A 17,625-nucleotide genomic window follows, 5' to 3' on the forward strand; every position below is an offset into this window, starting at 1 on the left:
GTACATATAGATCAAAAAAGGTCAGATATCAAGCAATACACAGTGGTGCACACCTATAGTCCCAGTTACTGGGGAAACTGAGGCAGAAGGATCACTTGAGCCCAGGAGTTGGAAGCCAGCTTGGGCAAAGCAGCAAGACCTTGTCCTTTAAAAAATATATAATTAAAAGGTTGAATGTTTATAAGATGTAACCTAATATAATTTCTGTGTTATAAATAATAAACTGAGATCTGGAGAAATCAAAACTGGTAGGTAACAACTGGGGTTTGCATTCAGGTTTTCCTGACACCAGAGCTTTGTCCTTGCTATCCCTTTTTTTCCTTTTTTACTGTCACTTGAAGTAAAAAAATACCTCTCTTCTATTTAATCTGTTTATTTGGTAAAGCCACCACCCTCCTGAGCCATTTTTAGTTGACATTATTGTTATTTCCTACTTGTTAATTTATCCATAAGACCAAATCATTACTTTCATACATTTGTTTCTTTTCACATCATTATGACATGGGTTATAACCTGGAATAACAAATCAAATAAATCATATTCTAAATTATTAGAAGTCAGATGGTTTACAGACACATAAACATTTGCGAAACACCACTTCAATGGACACAATTTAGAAAATTCAGAATGGTTCTGGGTGAAGTAGGTCACTTTTCCCTTTTTGTTTTCTTTTAACTGATGTCTCTCCACCCCCATTCCAGTACACCACTAATCTCATGTTTTGCTGTCCTTGGTCTTCTACTGTAATCTGCCACCAGAGCCTTCCCTCCCTAAAAGGTTTTCTCTTCCCCTTCTTGGATTTTTTTTTTTTTTTTTGTATGTGTGTACGTGGTGCTGGTAATTGAACCCAGGATCTCTCACATGCTAGCAAGGACTGAACTACATCCCCAGCCTTTTTTATTTTATTTTTTTTTTACTTTTTAAAAAATTGTTCTAATTAGTTGTACATGACAGTAGAATGCATTTTGACACATCATACATGAATGGAGCACAACTTCTCATTCCTTTGGCTGTACATGGTACACTGGTTGTGTAATCATACATGTGTATAGGGTAATAATGTCCATCTCATTCCACCATCCTTCCCACCCCCACAGTCTTCCCCTTCCCTCTCTCCCCTCCCCCAGTCCAAAGTTCCTCCATTCTTCCCTACTTTCACCACTCTGCCCGGCCCCCACATTATGGATCAGCATCTGCTTATCAGAGAAAACATTTGACCTTTGGTTTTGGGGGTTTGGTTTATCTCACTTAGCATAATATTCTCCAGCTCCATTTACCTGCAAATGCCATAATTTCATTCTTCTTTAAAGCTGAATACTATTCCATTGTGTATATATATCACATTTTCTTTATCCATTCATCTGTTGAAGAGCATCTAGGTTGGTTCCATAATTTAGCTATTGTGAATTAAGCTGCTATAAACATTGATGTGGCTGAGTCACTGTAGTATGGTGATTTTTAATTTAATTTAATTTATTATTATGATTTTTGGTACCAGGGACTGAACTCAGGGATACTCGACCACTGAGCCACCTCCCTAGTTCTATTTTGTATTTTTTATTTAGAGACAGGGTCTTGCTGAATTGTTTTGTGCTTCACTTTTTTCTGAAGCTGGCTTTGAGCTCATGACCCTTCTGTCTCAGTCTCCAGAGCTGCTGGGATTATAGACGTGCGCCACCACGACGGGGTCTAGTATGCTGATTTTAAGTCCTTTGGGTATGAACTGAGGAATGGGATAGCTGGGTCAAAGGGTGGTTCCATTCCAAGGTTTTTATTTTATCTTGAGACAGGGTCCCATTCAAGTTGCTAAGGCTGGCCAGGAACTTGTCATCCTCCTGCCTCAGCCTCCCAAGTAGCTGGAATTACAGGTGTGCACCACCATGCTCAGCTTTCTTTCCTTTTTTTTTGTACAAGAGATTGAACCCAAGGGCACTTAACTGCTGTGCAACATCCACTACATCCTTAGTTCTTTTTTTTTTTTTTTTTTTTGAAAGAGGGTCTTGCTAAGTTGCTGAGGCTGGCTTTGAACTCACAATCCTCATGCCTCTGCCTTCTGAGCAGCTGGGATTACAGGTGTGAGCTACTGCACCCGAACTTCTTTGTCTTTTCTTTGACTCTGCTTCTCTCTGAGCATTCTGTTAGAGGACCATGTGCCTAATGTAATTAACTAGTGTGCAGGCTAATATGTTTGTGGTGCCACCTCCCACAGGTCACACAGTTTCACTTTTAACTGGGCTTTTCTGGGAGAAATGGTGAAACTCTCAGGAGCACTATAAAGATGAGTATTTCAGAAATTAATGCATTTTGGAAGAGGAGAGCTTCTTAGTCCTCCTCAGACCACATCATCATATAACCATTTACTCCAACAACAAGCAGAAAAAACAGAGTGAGGTGTAAGATAATTCCATGTCCTCTGGCTTACCCCCTAAGCTTTAGGTGTAATCTGATTGCCACAGAAAAGGATTCATAGCTAATGACTGAAGTGGGGAAGAACAGTGAGGAATTCATTAAGAATCTGCCAAAGTCATCTATGATCAAGATTCATCATTACATTTTAGTAAGTATAAGGTTTGGTTTTCACAAAGCTTTAAGTGCCCAGAAATTAAAAGAATTATTTGAATTTCAAGTGCGAGGAAATAGCTGAGGTTGTCATTTCTCAACAAGGACGTGGGCTGCATCAGTGTCCTGTAGAAACTGTGACCAAGGAACATTCCTTTCTATCCAATATAAGCCATATTAGCCCTTCACACTAAGGGTATAAATAAGGCTTCTTTCTGGGGCAGGAGTGACTCATCAAACCAATTCTCTAACCTCTAACTTCACAGGAGGGGCTGTTAGATGGGAGTTTCAAATATTCAGTAAGTTATCATTCTGAAAATGTTAGATTACAATAGTAAGGTAGCCGTTGTACGAGGTGTTCAGATACAATCTGAAAACCATGCCTGCGTTGCTCTTTTCTCTTTTCCGATGAGGCACTACAGGCACATATGGCCTGCTCAGGTGCAGTTAATAGCACAGCTACACGAGAATAAAGACGCCCTCCTGAGACTCAGAAGCCATTACACTGCCCAGGATGATTGCCGTGACTTTGGGTTGTCAGAGTACAAGAAATGCACACTAACAGATATTTCCATTTTGAGAAATCAGTGAGGGTGCACTGAAACACTGCAGACAGACCCTAAGAAGAAAATGAAATACCATACATCCCTTTTGGGTAAAATTTCTGCTTGAAACAATAGACATAGTGTCTTTTAGGGCATTAAGAATCAATCAGTCTTTTTTTTTTTTTTTTTTAAAAAAAGACTGTAAAGAATCTGGTTGAGTACCAATTAAAAAACAAAAACAAAAACAAAACAAAACAAAAACCAGGGGCGGGGGAGGATCTATCAGCTTAGAAAAAAAATCACCTACCTTTGATAGACAGCATCACAGAAGTCAAGTGTTCCACTCTGAAAGACCCTTTTTCAGTCTTCTGAACCACACAGGTATATGTGCCCCTGTCTGACAGGCGCAGGGCCAAGATCACCAGGGAGAGGTTGTTAGTGATTTCAGGGATGGTCCGGTTCTGGTACTGGGACCACACCTGTACTCTCCCAGATATGACACTCAGCACCATTTTGTTTTCCTTTTGCCAGTAAATGCGAACTCTTGATAGCTCGTCAACAGAGATGTTGTAGTTACAGGACAGTTTTGCCATTCCTTGAACTGTCTTAGTCACCTGGCTAATGCCTAAGGAGAGACAAAGACAACAAGGTTTTATTTTTACTAAATATAGATTCTTACATGGGCAGACAGCAACAGAACTCAGATCATTGTTACCTAAAGAGAAAACATGATGAGAGAATCCAGTTTGGGTTTTTTGTTTGTTTGGTTGGTTGTTTGTTTGCAGAGTGTTTCATCTTGCAGATCGTAATCTCTGTCCCCCTTGAACACCACCATCCTTTCCCCTTTCCCTTGGCCCTGGTAATCAGCATTCTACCGTTGTTTCTATGGATTTGACTAATGTGCTCATATAAGTGGGACCATACAATGCTTGTCCTTTTGGCTGGCCTAATGCCCTCAAGGTTCATCCATGTCATGTCATATGACAGGACTTCATTCCCTTGTAAGGATTGAAGATAATATCTCACTAAATATACAAACCACATTTTTCAATCTATTCATCTGTCAATGGACACCTAGTTTCTTTCACTTCTTGGCTATTTATTGTGAATAGTGCTATTATGAAAATGGGCATGCAAATATCTCTTCAAGACCCTGTTTTCAATTCTTTTGGATACATACCCAAAGTAGAATTGCTGGATCATATAGTAGTTCTATTTTTTTTTCCTTACTGGAGATTGAACCCAGGGGTGCTTTACCACTAAAGCTACATCCCCCGTCATCAGCCTCAGATACTTGGCCAGGCCCTCAGTAACTTAGCAAGACCCTGTCGCAAAATTAAAAAATAAAAAGGGCTAGGGATGTGGCTCAGTGGTAAAGCACCCTGGGTTCAGTCCCCAATTCCACTTTCCCCCCAAATGGCCCCAAAACAGTGTGGAAGTGCAATCTGGTATGCCTAAGCCCAAAAGGCTGTGTCGCACCTTACAGAGAAAATAAATGTGAAATAAGCTTCTCTTGGACTTGGGTAATAATGCTGCTGGCTGGGAGTCCAGTGTTAGTAAACCAACAACATCTGTTCAATAAGGGGTCTTCCAAAGAAACACATATAATACAAGAGCTGATGAGTTGATGCTTGTGCTGTTACTATAGGCTCCTTGCATTTCCCCTGGGAGCAGTGGTTCAGGTCAGTATTTGCTAATGCAGTGGTCATAGAATTTTTTTTTTTTTTTGGTGCTAGAGATTAAACCCAGGGCCTTGCACTTGCTAGGAAAGCACTCTACCACTGAGCCACATCCCCACCCTGGTATGGCAATTTGTAGAACATAATTACTGCAAAAAATAAGAACCAATGGCATTCACATTACCTACTTTATACTATCTGCTAGGTGTGATGACATGTGCCTGCAGTCCTGGCTACTCATGAGGCTAAGCCAGGAGGCTCCCTTGAGTCCAGGAGTTTAAGGCCAGCATGGGCCAAATAGCAAGACCCTAAGTTGAAGAAGAAGAAGGAGGAGGAGGAGGAGACAGAGGGGGAGGAGAAGAAGAAAAGGAGGAGGAAGAGGAAGAACAAGGAGGAGGAGGAGAAGAAAAGGAGGAGGAAGAGGAAGAACAAGGAGGAGGAGGAGAAGAAAGAGGAGGAGGGGGGAGGGGGAGGGGGAGGGAGAGGGAAGAGGGGGAGGAGGAAGAGAAGTATACTCTTGAGGGCTAAGGGTATAACTCAATAGTAGAATGTACAATTATCAAGCAAAGGCCCTGGATTCACACCAGCACGGAAAACAATTACCAAAAGCACTCTTTATGGGCCAAAGTAACATATCTTTTTAGAATAAATGATATCCTTTTATCTTTTTCTTCTTGGTACTGGGGACTGAACCCAGGGAAACTTTACCACTGAGGTGTATTCCCAGTCCTTCGTCCTTTCAATTTTTATGATGAGTCAGGGTCTCACTAAGTTGCTGAGGCTGGCTAGTCTTGAACTTGTGATCTTTCTGTTTCAGGCTCCTAAGTGTCTGGGATTACAGGTGTGTGTCACGGCACCCAGCCATAAAACACCAAGAAGCCCACTTGCAGAAGGTTTTCCTCTTGTCTCTGTTCCCTGGTCACTTGCTTAGGTAATTTTGAAATGCCACTGCCCTGAGAAGCAAGGAATATTCTTTCTGTAAAAAATTGAACCATTGGAGTCCCCGCTTTTCCCCTCTCATTTCTTTTACATGCCCTCTCCTCCCACTGTATGTGGTACAGTGCTGCACACACACATTTACACATAAACACACACTCATTTAATCTTGTAACCAAGGGAGAATCCAAGGATGGAGGATTTTTGGGGGGGGCGGGTACCTGGAACTGAACTGAGGGACACTTGACCACTGAGCCACATCCCCAGCCCTATTTTGTATTTTATTTAAAGACAGGGTCTCACTGAGGTTGTTTAGTGCCTCGCCTTTTGCTAAGACTGTCTTTGAACTCAAGACGCTCCTGTCTCAGCCTCCTGAGCTGCTGGGATTACAGGTGTGTGTCACCCAGCTAACAAGGATAGGGTTTTTATGCAGGTTAGGTGAGCTAAAGACTCTGTCTCATGTGACTTCATTGTCTTATCTAGGAATAAAGCCTTCATCTGTCACCTTATCATACACCTTGATTCTTCCTCTTTTCACTTGACTGGTTTTATTTATTTTTGATACCAGGGGCTGAACCCAGGGGGTGCCTAACCACTGAACTACATCCCCAGCCCATTTTATTTTATTTTTTTTATGCTGAGACAGGGTCTTACTAAGTTGCTTAGGGCCTTGCTAAGTTGCTCAGGCTGGCTTTGAACTTGTGATCCTCCTGCTTCAGCCTCCCTAGTCACTGGAATTACAAGTGCGTACCACCCCACCCCACCCTGATTTAGAATCTGAAGCTCTCAGGACTGAGCAAGAGCTTAAATATAATCCTAAGTGTAGATATAAATATCCTCATAGAGAGGTCTGTAAGTAAGTAGGTATGAAAAAGACACGGGCTTTTTGGTGTTCAATAAACTCTACAGTAGCTATGTGACCTTAAGCAATTTACTTAACCTCTCTGAATTCCAATTTTCTCAATCATAATCACAAGGATTAGATGAGCTGGTTTAATAGAAATTCAGTGCCTAGGCAATCACCAAATATGAATCCTGTTTCCTTTCTCCATGGGAAGGGGAATTTACTAACTTCTCATCCTATTTCCATCTTTGGCAGTTGGACCCAGGAGGCTTTGCTTTGCTCTGAGTTGAAGTCTGTTTACAAACACACCTCATTCTTCTTATGTAATGAGACTGTAGATATCTGAGGATAGTTATTTCCTCTCTCAGTTCTCCTGCAAGTTCCTCTACCTGTCCAATACTGACCTGGTTTTGAGTACTTTCACTTTCCTCCTTACACAGTCTGGGTTGAGACAGGAAATGCCATTGCACCTGACACCTGCTGTGTGACTGGTTTAGGAGAGCTGAGCTGTCATCTCCCTTATCTCCTATTTACTCAGCTTAAAATTGAATTCAATACTTTAGCAGTCACCTCCTAACTTCGATATACTATTGACTATATGGACAAGTAAATTGCCTATTTTTCCACCCATACATGCCATCTAATCCAATATCCCACCAAACTGGTAGCTCTTTTCCAGGGATGTCACCTGCAAAGAATTATCCAGAATCTTCCCTTTCCCTATCTCTCCATATGATGACATATCTTGAGCATTCGAAAATATAGAAAGGCATCTTCTCAAGGACCACCTATGGCAGGAGTGTGGGACACGGGCAGGAACACACAGTGAGGCAGGTAGTCTACTGGTCCTAATAGAAGGAAGACAGACTTTAGGAGACCTGGACAGAAGTGCAACAAAGACTGAATAATGTGCTCTGTCCAGGGGACAGGGAAGTCACCATTAGGAATGCAAGATCTGGAAGGGACTTCCACAATTATTCATTCTGGTGACCCTGTTTTACAGATGAGAAAATGAAGCTCAGGAAATGAAACGGCTCTGGTGGTACATATCTATTTCTTTCTGGCCCCAGCCTTTCAAGGCACTCTCTTTTTTATTGCTTTCCCCGCTTTTAGGCCTGAGTTTCAAGATGAGTAAGTTGACACTGTCCCCACCCTGCCCTGGCACTGCCACCTAGCTGTAGCTGTTTTGCTTTAAGAAAAAGCCCTTTTCTTTCCATGCTTAGGTTGGTCCCATGGCTCTGGACTGAGATGACTGTCCTCATCATCAGACATGGTCCAGTCCCCCATGGGACTGTTTCTTCCCCCTTCAGCTACCCTAAGCGGGTCCTCTCCTGTTGCTACTGCTCTCGGCTGTCTGCAATCCATGCATTCAGTTACCCTATAGCTTGCATTTGCTCTGAAGGCTCCATTTTCAATATTCTGCTCACTTCCCCATCAGCATATGCTAGAAATACCAACATGCTAGTGTCCCAACTCCATCCTCTCATTAGCTCCTAGCCCTCATGGATAGCACAAAATTCCCTATCAGTCTATGTTTTTGATTTTTTCATTCAGAAAGCATGATTGCTCTTCCTGTATTATGCAGTACCTGAAAGCAGTGTCCCTCTAGAGCCCAAGCTCTTGGAACAAGCCCCCTTGACCCAGAGCGATCACGTAGTCTTGGGTCTTGCTGGGCCTTCCTTGCCCTAGAGCCCTGGAGCCACCCAGATCCTTGTGTGAAGGCCATACCACTGCCACTCTCAGGCGTCTACCAGACTGGATGGATGTGGCTCCATCACAGGAAGAGGGTTTTATGACAGTGGGTATTTTCATAGGGAAGTGAGGTGACTCAAAGGAGCTAAGGCTCCCCAGTTTGGTGACTGCCCTGAACACTACCAGTCCCTGCTTTAGGGAATATAACTGAAAGGGGAGGAAATGAAGAGATAAACTTAAGGGGAGCAATTTCATAATGAGGATGTAATAGTTAAAGGTCAAGGTACATACCTGGACACCCTTAGGGACATAAGGGAAGCAAAACAGCATGTAGAAGGGGCATGGGCTATGCATTCTCATTGACAGGTCCCAGCTCAGCCACTTCCTGATTGATCTGCTTGTTTAAGTGGAAAGTGGGCATGATACCCACTCCTCAGGATCATGGTAAAATCTAACTCGATTCAATGCTATAAATAGAAAAGTCCCAAGGACATATAGAGAAGTTCTTCTGTAAGAGTTTCCTTTTTTTTATTTTTTTTTTATTTAAATCTCCCCCTCTGCTTACCCAGTTCAATCCTCTGGTTCTTTTTGTCACTCAGGGGTCATGTCGGATATAAAGGATTCTGGTCTTGCTATGAGTCAGACTAATACCATAACAGAAAGCAGCTCAGTCAATTTGGGCCCCCAATAATGGGGTCTTTCCCTGTTGAACTTCTTGTTCCCACCCCCAAAGAATCCAGTATTTCTAACTGATTCTCATGTGATAACGTGAGCAAAAGAGAAATCATAACTGAAAGTGAATCCCTCATATTTCAATGATAGTTTGTAAGAAGTTTTTGTCCAGCCGTCATAGGAGATGCGTGGGTATGAAAAGGTCATGGTGCACCCTCAATGGGCAGCTCCACATTCCCAGCCGAGGGCCTCTGCTCACCAGCACCGGTCTGAGGAAGAACCAGACTAAAAAGAGGAACAAAGAAAATCTTCTGGGCAATTTGGAAATTCCCACAGGAGCCTGGCACCCCGTGCTCAGGGGCTCCACTCCACATACATGCAGAGTAATGAGAAAACGGTTGAGACAGACGTTTCCGAAGGGTTTTGCCTGCATCGATGACTCTGAAGGGAAGTCAGGTAACTGAAACCTCGCTGTGTCATGGACGTCATTGTACATGGATGTCATTCAACATAGCCCCACACAGCAGGCTGAGGATTTAAATGAAACATTCGGTGGAAAACTTCTCATAGTGCCCAAGATGTTCTAGGACACAGAGTCTTGTCCTGAGATCCGTATGGCTCAGCGGTCACGTTATGCAGGTATTCCCTGGTGTCCCCTGTGGGAGAGGCCTTCTCTGAATCTCCCCAACAGCTCCGTACTCCCTGGCTCCGTCAGTCCTGCCACTCTTTAGTCTCTTGCCCTGATTTATTTCTTTTCAAGCTTGTCTCCAGCTGATGTCTATTTGCATGGGGACTATCTATTTACAGGTATATATACATGTGACATGTAAGTACCTATGGGCCATGAAAGCAGGGGTTTTGCTTCATTCATTGCCATTAACTGTAGTGTTACATCAGGGCCTGGCCTACCACGTGCTCCAAGAATACTTCCCGAATGCATGGCTAGGCAATGAACAAGCCTGTTAAACTCTTTGGGCCTTGGGTATCCTTTCTGTAAAATGGGCACACTATCTTCCCCACTTCACATAATCATCACAGTGATCATGGCACCAGATGGCAAGCACTCTGTCTGCTGTAAGATGCTACATAGACCTTATTATTTATTTGTTTGTTTGTTTATTTGTTTATGTTTTGTGAACCAGGAATTGAACCCAAGGGTGCTCAACCAGTGAACCACATGCCCAACCCTTCTTATTTTTTATTCTGAAACAGGGTCTTGCCAAGTTGCCTAGGTCCTCACTAAGTTGCTGAGGCTGGCTTCAAACCTGTGATCTTCCTGCTTCAGCCTCCCAAGCTGCTGGGATTACAGGCCCAGCTATGCTGCATTGATCTCCATTCTCCCCATGCACAGGGGCTGGCTTTGTTGAACCACACCCAGGACAGACCCATGGTAACCGCCTGGCATGGGGTACCCATCTGATCACTTGTACTCAGCAGCAGTCAGATGGGAACAGAGGCTGTGAGGGGAGAGAAGGCAGACATAGAAGGCAACTCTGATCATCTTTCCTGGTGAATGTGTGCAAAGTGCCTTCCTGTATGGTATCCTGGGGACACGCAACAGTGTTAGCCTCCAGTCCCTGTTTTTGTCACCTTCCTGAGATGCACACTTCAACTTCTAACTACTAATTCCCCAGGAGAGAAAGCTGTTGGCCAATAAATTCAAAGACCATCAGTTTTAGACAAATAATGCACCTCTAAAATTTAGTCTTCCACAGAATATTATTAGCTATCAGAACAAGTGTTCGGATATAGACTACAGCGTGGATGAAACTTGAAGACATAATGTTAAATGAAAAAAGCCAGACACCACATACTATATGATTCCATTTCTAAGAAATATTCAGAACAGGCAAATTCATTGAGATAGAAAGTAGATTAGTGATCTTCGGGAAATGAGGGAGGGCAGACATGGGGAATGGCTGCTGATGGGAAAAGGGTTTCTTTTGAGGGTAATAGAAACGCTCTGGAATTAGATAGTGGTCACGGTTTCATAAGACTGTGAATTGCTAAAATCCACTGACTCATACACCTTAAAATGGTGAATTTTGTCCTCGAGAAAATTTCAGGGAAAATTAGGGGATATAATAATAATAAAATAATTAATGCATATCTTTAAAAAGAGAGAGAAAGAAAGAGAGAGGAAGGAAGAAAGAACCCAATCTAGAAAGATCTGTGTCTTCCTTGGCCCCTCCATACAGGACTGATTCTGTGGCCGGACCACAGGGCCCCTCTGGGAGTTCAAGCAAAGCAGCAGATTGAAAGTCTGCCTTGGCCCCCAACCCCCTGGACAGGGGTCTGAGTGCCATTTCACCACATCTCCTAACAGTGAAGAGGAACAAGAGCCCGACATAGCATCTTTAAATTCACCAAGTGATGTGATGTACATTATCTCACTGAGACTTAAGGGTGCTTGTTAAGTAAACATTTTCCCTGTCTATTAAAAAAAAAGCCACACATTAAATTTAGAAAGAATGAAAGAAACAGAAAACATAGATATAACCCATTATCTACCAACTCAAGAGGTTCTGTGCAGACCCTTTCCTATGGAAATGACATTTTTGGATACTTCAAAGCTTCTGATTATGTGAGCAAGCATCAGCAGAGCTGGAGTGATCCCTGGGCTGGGTGCAAGCAACAAGGAAGACAAATTGTATCTGGCCTCCAGCACCTGGCAGATTTGAGACTTTCCACCTGATTTTTACATTGCTCCTGACCTTCCCTCCTGCTTAGACCCAGCTCATACACTCTGTAAAAATCCAATCCTTAACCCCCCTCTCTCTAAATAATATTTTTATTTCTTAACATACTCAGGAACTTGAAAAATTATTATCAGGGTAAAGAAGGCAAAAATCGTTCCTCATGGACCCCTTGGCTAGCAGCATTGTGACAGCAACATGGGTGTGGGGATATTCTATTAGTGGTGGTACCTGGGGGCATTCTCTTTTTCTGTAGCACAGTGTTCTTCATGGCATAGATTTCCAGGCTAATGCTTTTCTTGTATCCGTGGTCTGCACCTGGAGGAGGACCTTCCCCACCTCTTAAAGGAGTTGAGCCTCCCCTAAGCTACCCAGTCTGAAGGGAAAGCTGCCCATGTTGGCCCCTCTGATAGTGGCCCTATTGCTGCACCCTCTGTCTTACAGCCCCCAGTCTCCAGAGTGCACTGTCAGATGTTTCTGCCTCCAGAGACAGTGCTTGCCTACAACCTGGAGGTGGAGAGGAGCCCAGCCAGGTCCTCTCATGTACAAAAAAGAGGCTCACTCTCCCTCAGTGTCGATGGCTACAGTGGCAGTCTAGAGGGGGATCTCTCCTTCCACAATGTGGCCTTCTATCCAGGACAGGAGAGGAAAGCCCAGTGTGGACATGGCCTGTACTGACACCATCTCTAGTTAATCTCATCTCCACAGACTGTGGACAACTTACACCCAAGCTCCAGTTGGGTAAATCTTCACCAATTTCACATCATACACAATCCATCCATCCATTTCCCTGACTCCATCCCCCAAATCATCATCATGTACTGTCAGCTACTAAAGGGTGCTACTCAAAAAGCCGCCCAGTCGTGTTTTCACAATCACTCTGGCTGTCCGACACATCATTTTTTTTTTATGCTTCAGAAACTCTGGTTATTTTTTTAAAATGTCATTTTCAGACTTACTACTGGAATTAGAGATATATGATCCAGTAGCCTCAGCATGACCTGCGTGCTTATCAGAAATGCAGAATCTCAGGGCCCCCTCCCAGACTCACCTAAAAAGAAACACCACTTAGAATAAAATTTTAAAATGGACGTCATATTTCAGAGCAGTTTTAGGTTCATAGAAAAAGGGGGTGGAAAATACAGAGGTTTCCCATGGACTCCCTCCCCATACATTCATAGCCTCCTCTACCATCGACATCCTAGACCAGAGTGGAATAGTAGGTAGAGTCAAAGAAGCTGTGCTGACCCATCACTATCACCAAAGTCCACAGTTCACTTCAGAATTCATTCTTGGTGATTTATGTCGATGGGTTTAAAAAAATATATAAAGACTTATAACCATCATTGTAGTATTTTGCAAATCAGTTTCACTTCTCTAAAAAATTCCCTGTGCTAGAAACTGCACTTTTAACAAGACCCCCTGGTGATTGATACGCATAAATCAAGTAACAGCACCAACATAGACCATGCCAGTCTCTTGCCTAAAACTCTCCCATGGTTTCCTGGTGCTGTGCAAATAACACTCTGATTCCTGATTATGGTCTGCAAGTCCTGAAGGGCCCCGGGCTTGACCTCCTCCCAGTTGTGACATGCTCCATCACTAACCCTTTGCAGGTCCTTGCTCACTCTGCAGTTCCCTTCACAGGGGAAACCAGCACTTCCTCTGAGAGTGCCTGTACCTTGCCTTCAAAGCACTCATCTCTGTGTGGTCACACATCGAGTGCAGTGATTCAGTGCATTCCTCCTCTTCTTCCTCCCAATGGCCATAAATGGTCATGCAAGGGTCACGACCATTTTGCTCACAATATGAGGAGGACCCGGGAGGACCAAGAAAATAATCCTGTGCATAGGAGATGCCCACTGTTTACTGAATTAAATAATTAAACAAAATAATGAATAGTCTTACCAGTGCCCTTCACCTTGATACCTTTGATCAGGCTATTGTGCTGCCCAGAATCCTCTCTCCAACAATCATCCTTCATCAACACAAGCCTGCTCCCGCTGCTCTAGGCCACCCTGGACTCTCCTTCCCAGATTTTTACAGTCAAGACTCAGGACCTCACTGATCTTTGCTTGCTTTTTGTGGTGAGTTTTGCTTTCCCCAATTATATGCAAAGCTCTTTGAGAACAGGAATTCCAGGCTCATCTTTTATGGCCTACCTGGCCCAAAGTGTGTGTTCAGGCCTCAGATGCTATCGGATTGGTTTGTTGACTTGGCAACAGCGAAATCTGGATGTTAAGTAGAGAACAAGGTACTTTCCTGAGCACCTTCTTAAACTCAAAGCTCTTCTTTTGTTTGCCTCTGACTCATTTTTCTGAGACAATTACTAAAGACTTGGTTTAGCTTTTCTTTTGTGTTTCTTTCTCTCTTTTTTAATAAATTATTTTTTAGTTGTAGTTGGACACAATAGTTTTATTTTATTTATTTTTATGTGGTGCTAAGTATTGAACCCAGGGCCTCGCACGCGCTAGGCGAGCACTCTACCACTGAGCCCCAGCCCCACCCTCTTTCTCTCTCTCTTTTTTTTTTTATTAGTTGTTCAAAACATTACATAGCTCTTGACATATCATATTTCATACATTTGATTCAAGTGGGTTATGAACTCCCATCTTCTTTCTCTTTTTTAATGTTCTCCCTCCTCACGCCTATTTCTGGGTTTAAGATTCTAGATTGGGAATGCATCCCCAATTTCCCAGAAGAAAACTGTAACTTTACACCTTTTGGAAAAATAATATAACCATCAAATATATACAAAATCTGATGTGTAAACTGTGAAATGTTTACATGGTTTTCTTGGTTTTGCGATGGTATAAAAGAGCAAGCCTTGCAACTCAGAGAAGAAAACTTAAAATGACCACCAATGCAGTCAGGTCATCTGTGTGCCCGGCTCCTCTTCCCTCCCTACCTTTCAAACTTAGGGATTCTGGGCAGGACTTTAACTGACAAAGACCTTTGATAGAGCTCTGCAGACTGGCAAACCATGAGGGCACCCAGGTCTTCTCTGTTTTTGAGAAACAGGGCGTAGCCTCCCCCCCACACTTATATCATCAACTAAAAATAACTAAAGCCAGATGCAGCGGTCCACGCCTTTAATTCCAGCGTCTTGGGAGGCTGAGGCTGGAGGATCAGAAGTTCAAATTCAGCCTCAGCCACTTAGCAAGGCCTGAAGTAGCTTAGTGAGACCCTGTTTCAAAATAAAAAAATAAAAAAGAGCTGGGGATGTGGCTCATTGGTTAAGAGTCCTGGGGTCTATCCCTGGTATCAAAATAAAAATAAAAATAAAATAAATAAAAATAATTAAAATATAATTTTGTCCTAATTCTGAAACTACTTAATGTCATAGGCCAATTAACCCACAAGGCACAATAATAAATATTAAGAGAAAGATTGAACTTTAAGAAGATTATATTCCTCAACCATTCTCCCTGCCCCCTGCCAGTTGAAGGGATCATTATTGTTCAATTTTTGAGGCAGAACGTATCAGCTGAGCTGTAGCATAGAGATGTAGTTTGGAAACCAAACGTCAAGGCCAACACCTTGGAGCATCACAACATGCAAATGAATACCTAGTATTCATTGAAAAGGCCACAGCTCTAAGCTAGTCTTTGGAATCGGCTTCACGGTGGCACACGCCTGTAATCCCCGCAGCTTGGGAGGCAGGAGGATCCCAGGTTTAAAACCAGACTCAGAAACTTAGCGAGGCCCTAAGCAAATTAGTGAGACCCTACCTGAAAATAAAGTGTAAAAAAGAGGTGGGGATGTGGCTCAGTGAGATGTGGCTCAGCGGAAGGCGCCCCTGTTTTAAATCCCTGGCACCAAAAAACTCCACAAAACAACAACAATAACAACAATAACAAAAAAACACATACTCCCCACCTCTTTCTTGAAAGCCTGGAATCTTGAGTTAATCTGGCCTCTAACTTGCTGTGTGGTCGTAAATAAATCCAACAACCTCTCTGGACCAGTTTCTTAGCTCTAAATCATTGTGGAACACCCTGAATGTGTCCATTTTAGCTCTCAAAGGTGACAGAAGCGGTGGTACAGAGAACAGCTCTACTTTTCTCTTAACCCCAGAGATATTAGGTGAAGACTTAGTTAAGTTCCTGAACGTTGCTTACCCGAAGAGAAGTGGAAAAGAGCAGCAAGCAGCACCATGAGCCAAGAGACCTTGGGGAGTGTCTTCCACATCAATATGGGATCCATGAATGCAGAGGCTCGGGATGGACCACCAAAGCCAGTGATCCAGAACCAAGAGGTTTGGGGCACCTCCTAGCACACAAAAGGGAGTTAAACAAGGCAGCAGAGCAGGCCTGGTGGTGCACACCAGGCAGAGGCAGAAGGTGATTCAATTGTTCCACTTAGAGGGTTCAAGGGTGATGGTTCCAACACACACTGACAAGGATGGAGAGTGCTCTTGAGTCTCCAGAGATTGTGGATTTATTTCCAGAAGCTGAAACAGAAAATAGTACAAGTCACCCAGGAAAGAAAGTCTGTCTACTGTGGGTTGAAAACCCTCCAGTCGCCTACCTACAATAAGTCAGAGCTCTTAACTTGAGTGACCTCTAAACCTGGGCGTGAGCACGAAGGGAAAACAAAGGTTGAGAGAACTCTGTGAGGAGGCGACCTTAATCAGTCACCCTGACGGTTTTAAGAACCAACCACAGCTCTTCTGTGAAATGGCTTTCTAGTTATTAGGTGTGGTTAACTTTGTTCCCACCAGAGCACCCTAAGGACCTTCAAAAGCTGTTAACCAACCCTGGAAAGCTCAGATCATCTTCCAGACATACCCAGGAACACAGAGCCACCGGCAGGGCTGCGTGTGTCCAAGGGGGTCGGTCATAAGTCCTGAAACAACTTTCTCAACATGCTAACAGAAAAACGAGCGTCTCGATTCTCGAACACCACTCAGATGTTTCCTGCAGGGGCAGAAAAGCCATCAACAGAAACCTCTACCAGTCAAAAGGGAGGAAAGAAGAGACACAGTGCAAACATTGCTTATTTGTATCATGTGGTGTAACTTGAACAGGCTGGGGTGTTTTTTTTTTTTTTTCCCCAGTAAATGCATCAAAATTGAGAAATGAAAATGTCTACTCTGCTCCTCGGTCACCCCTCAGTCTCTTCCCAGCAACTCACTCCCCTGTGGACCGGAGGGTGTGGGCTTTCCTCTTGCATTCCCACCATCCCAGATTGTCTCATTAGCCACAGTCCATGTCAACCAGGATCCGCCTGGAGGAACTTAGTCACCAGGATTTTGTTGATATGCAAAACTCAAATTCAGCCTACAAAAATATTTGCTACCATCTCGGAAATTTAAGAGTCATGGGCCACACTGCTGAAGGTGATTCTCTAAAGGCGTTGAGAAGCCACAGACTCTTTGGGGACTGAGAGACTCCAGAAGCCTCTTCTGGGGACAAATGTGGGCCCTGGAGGCAGTCATGGTGGTGTGTTTGTTCTAGAAACAGTCAAGTTGTTGGTAACCAATTCTACCAAGCTACCCTGTAGTAAGATAATAGTAAATGTACTTACTTGCTGGAGAAAAGAAAATCCTCTTTTGTGTTAAAAGTCAAAGGATGACACCCAGCTTCAGCGAAGTTCTCTTCTTGCTGTCTCACAAGTAATGGCAAGTCACCAGAGGTGGCATTTCCCCCTCCCAACTTCCCTTTATTTGAAGAGGACTGAGTTCACTCATAAATACGTAAGTCAAAGCTGGGGCTAGAGAGGGTGTTTTAGGAAGGTTCCTCTGCTTTGCTGCTCTCTCAGCAGCCTCCTGGGAGGGTGTGGCCTGGGCAAGTCACCCAGCTGCCCTCCCCACCACCAACTAGCAAACCTAAGCACCAAAGATTCTGGGCGCTTGAGGATGAGGAGAGGAGGAGAGGCACCATTTTGAGGAAGGGAGCAGCCTAGACTTGCCTGGGCAATGCTGGGGGAGATTTATGGGCTTATTATTTCTGTGCTGGTCTCCAGTTTTGTTTCCATGGTCAGAATTACTCTTTCCTAGT

The 17,625-nt window shown here is 43.5% G+C and overlaps 1 protein-coding gene across 1 annotated transcript in view; it reads right to left on the bottom strand.

Moving 5' to 3' along the window:
• The window catches only part of Cd80 (CD80 molecule), a 30,359-nt gene extending 13,038 nt beyond the window's left edge, over positions 1–17,321 (bottom strand). Inside the window, exons 1-3 of the mRNA XM_046458074.2 lie at positions 17,153–17,321; positions 15,745–16,076; positions 3,412–3,729 (exon numbers count right to left, since the gene is read on the bottom strand). Of these exons, the coding sequence (XP_046314030.1) occupies positions 3,412–3,729; positions 15,745–15,829 (403 nt within the window). The 5' untranslated portion in view covers positions 15,830–16,076; positions 17,153–17,321. The remainder of the gene's footprint in view (positions 1–3,411; positions 3,730–15,744; positions 16,077–17,152) is intronic.
• Between the last annotated feature and the right edge of the window lie 304 nt (positions 17,322–17,625).

Source organism: Marmota monax, unplaced genomic scaffold (assembly GCF_021218885.2).
Source record: "Marmota monax isolate L192 unplaced genomic scaffold, Marmota_monax_Labrador192_F-V1.1 WCK01_AAM20220418_F8-fsc00052, whole genome shotgun sequence".
Lineage (NCBI taxonomy): Eukaryota > Metazoa > Chordata > Mammalia > Rodentia > Sciuridae > Marmota > Marmota monax.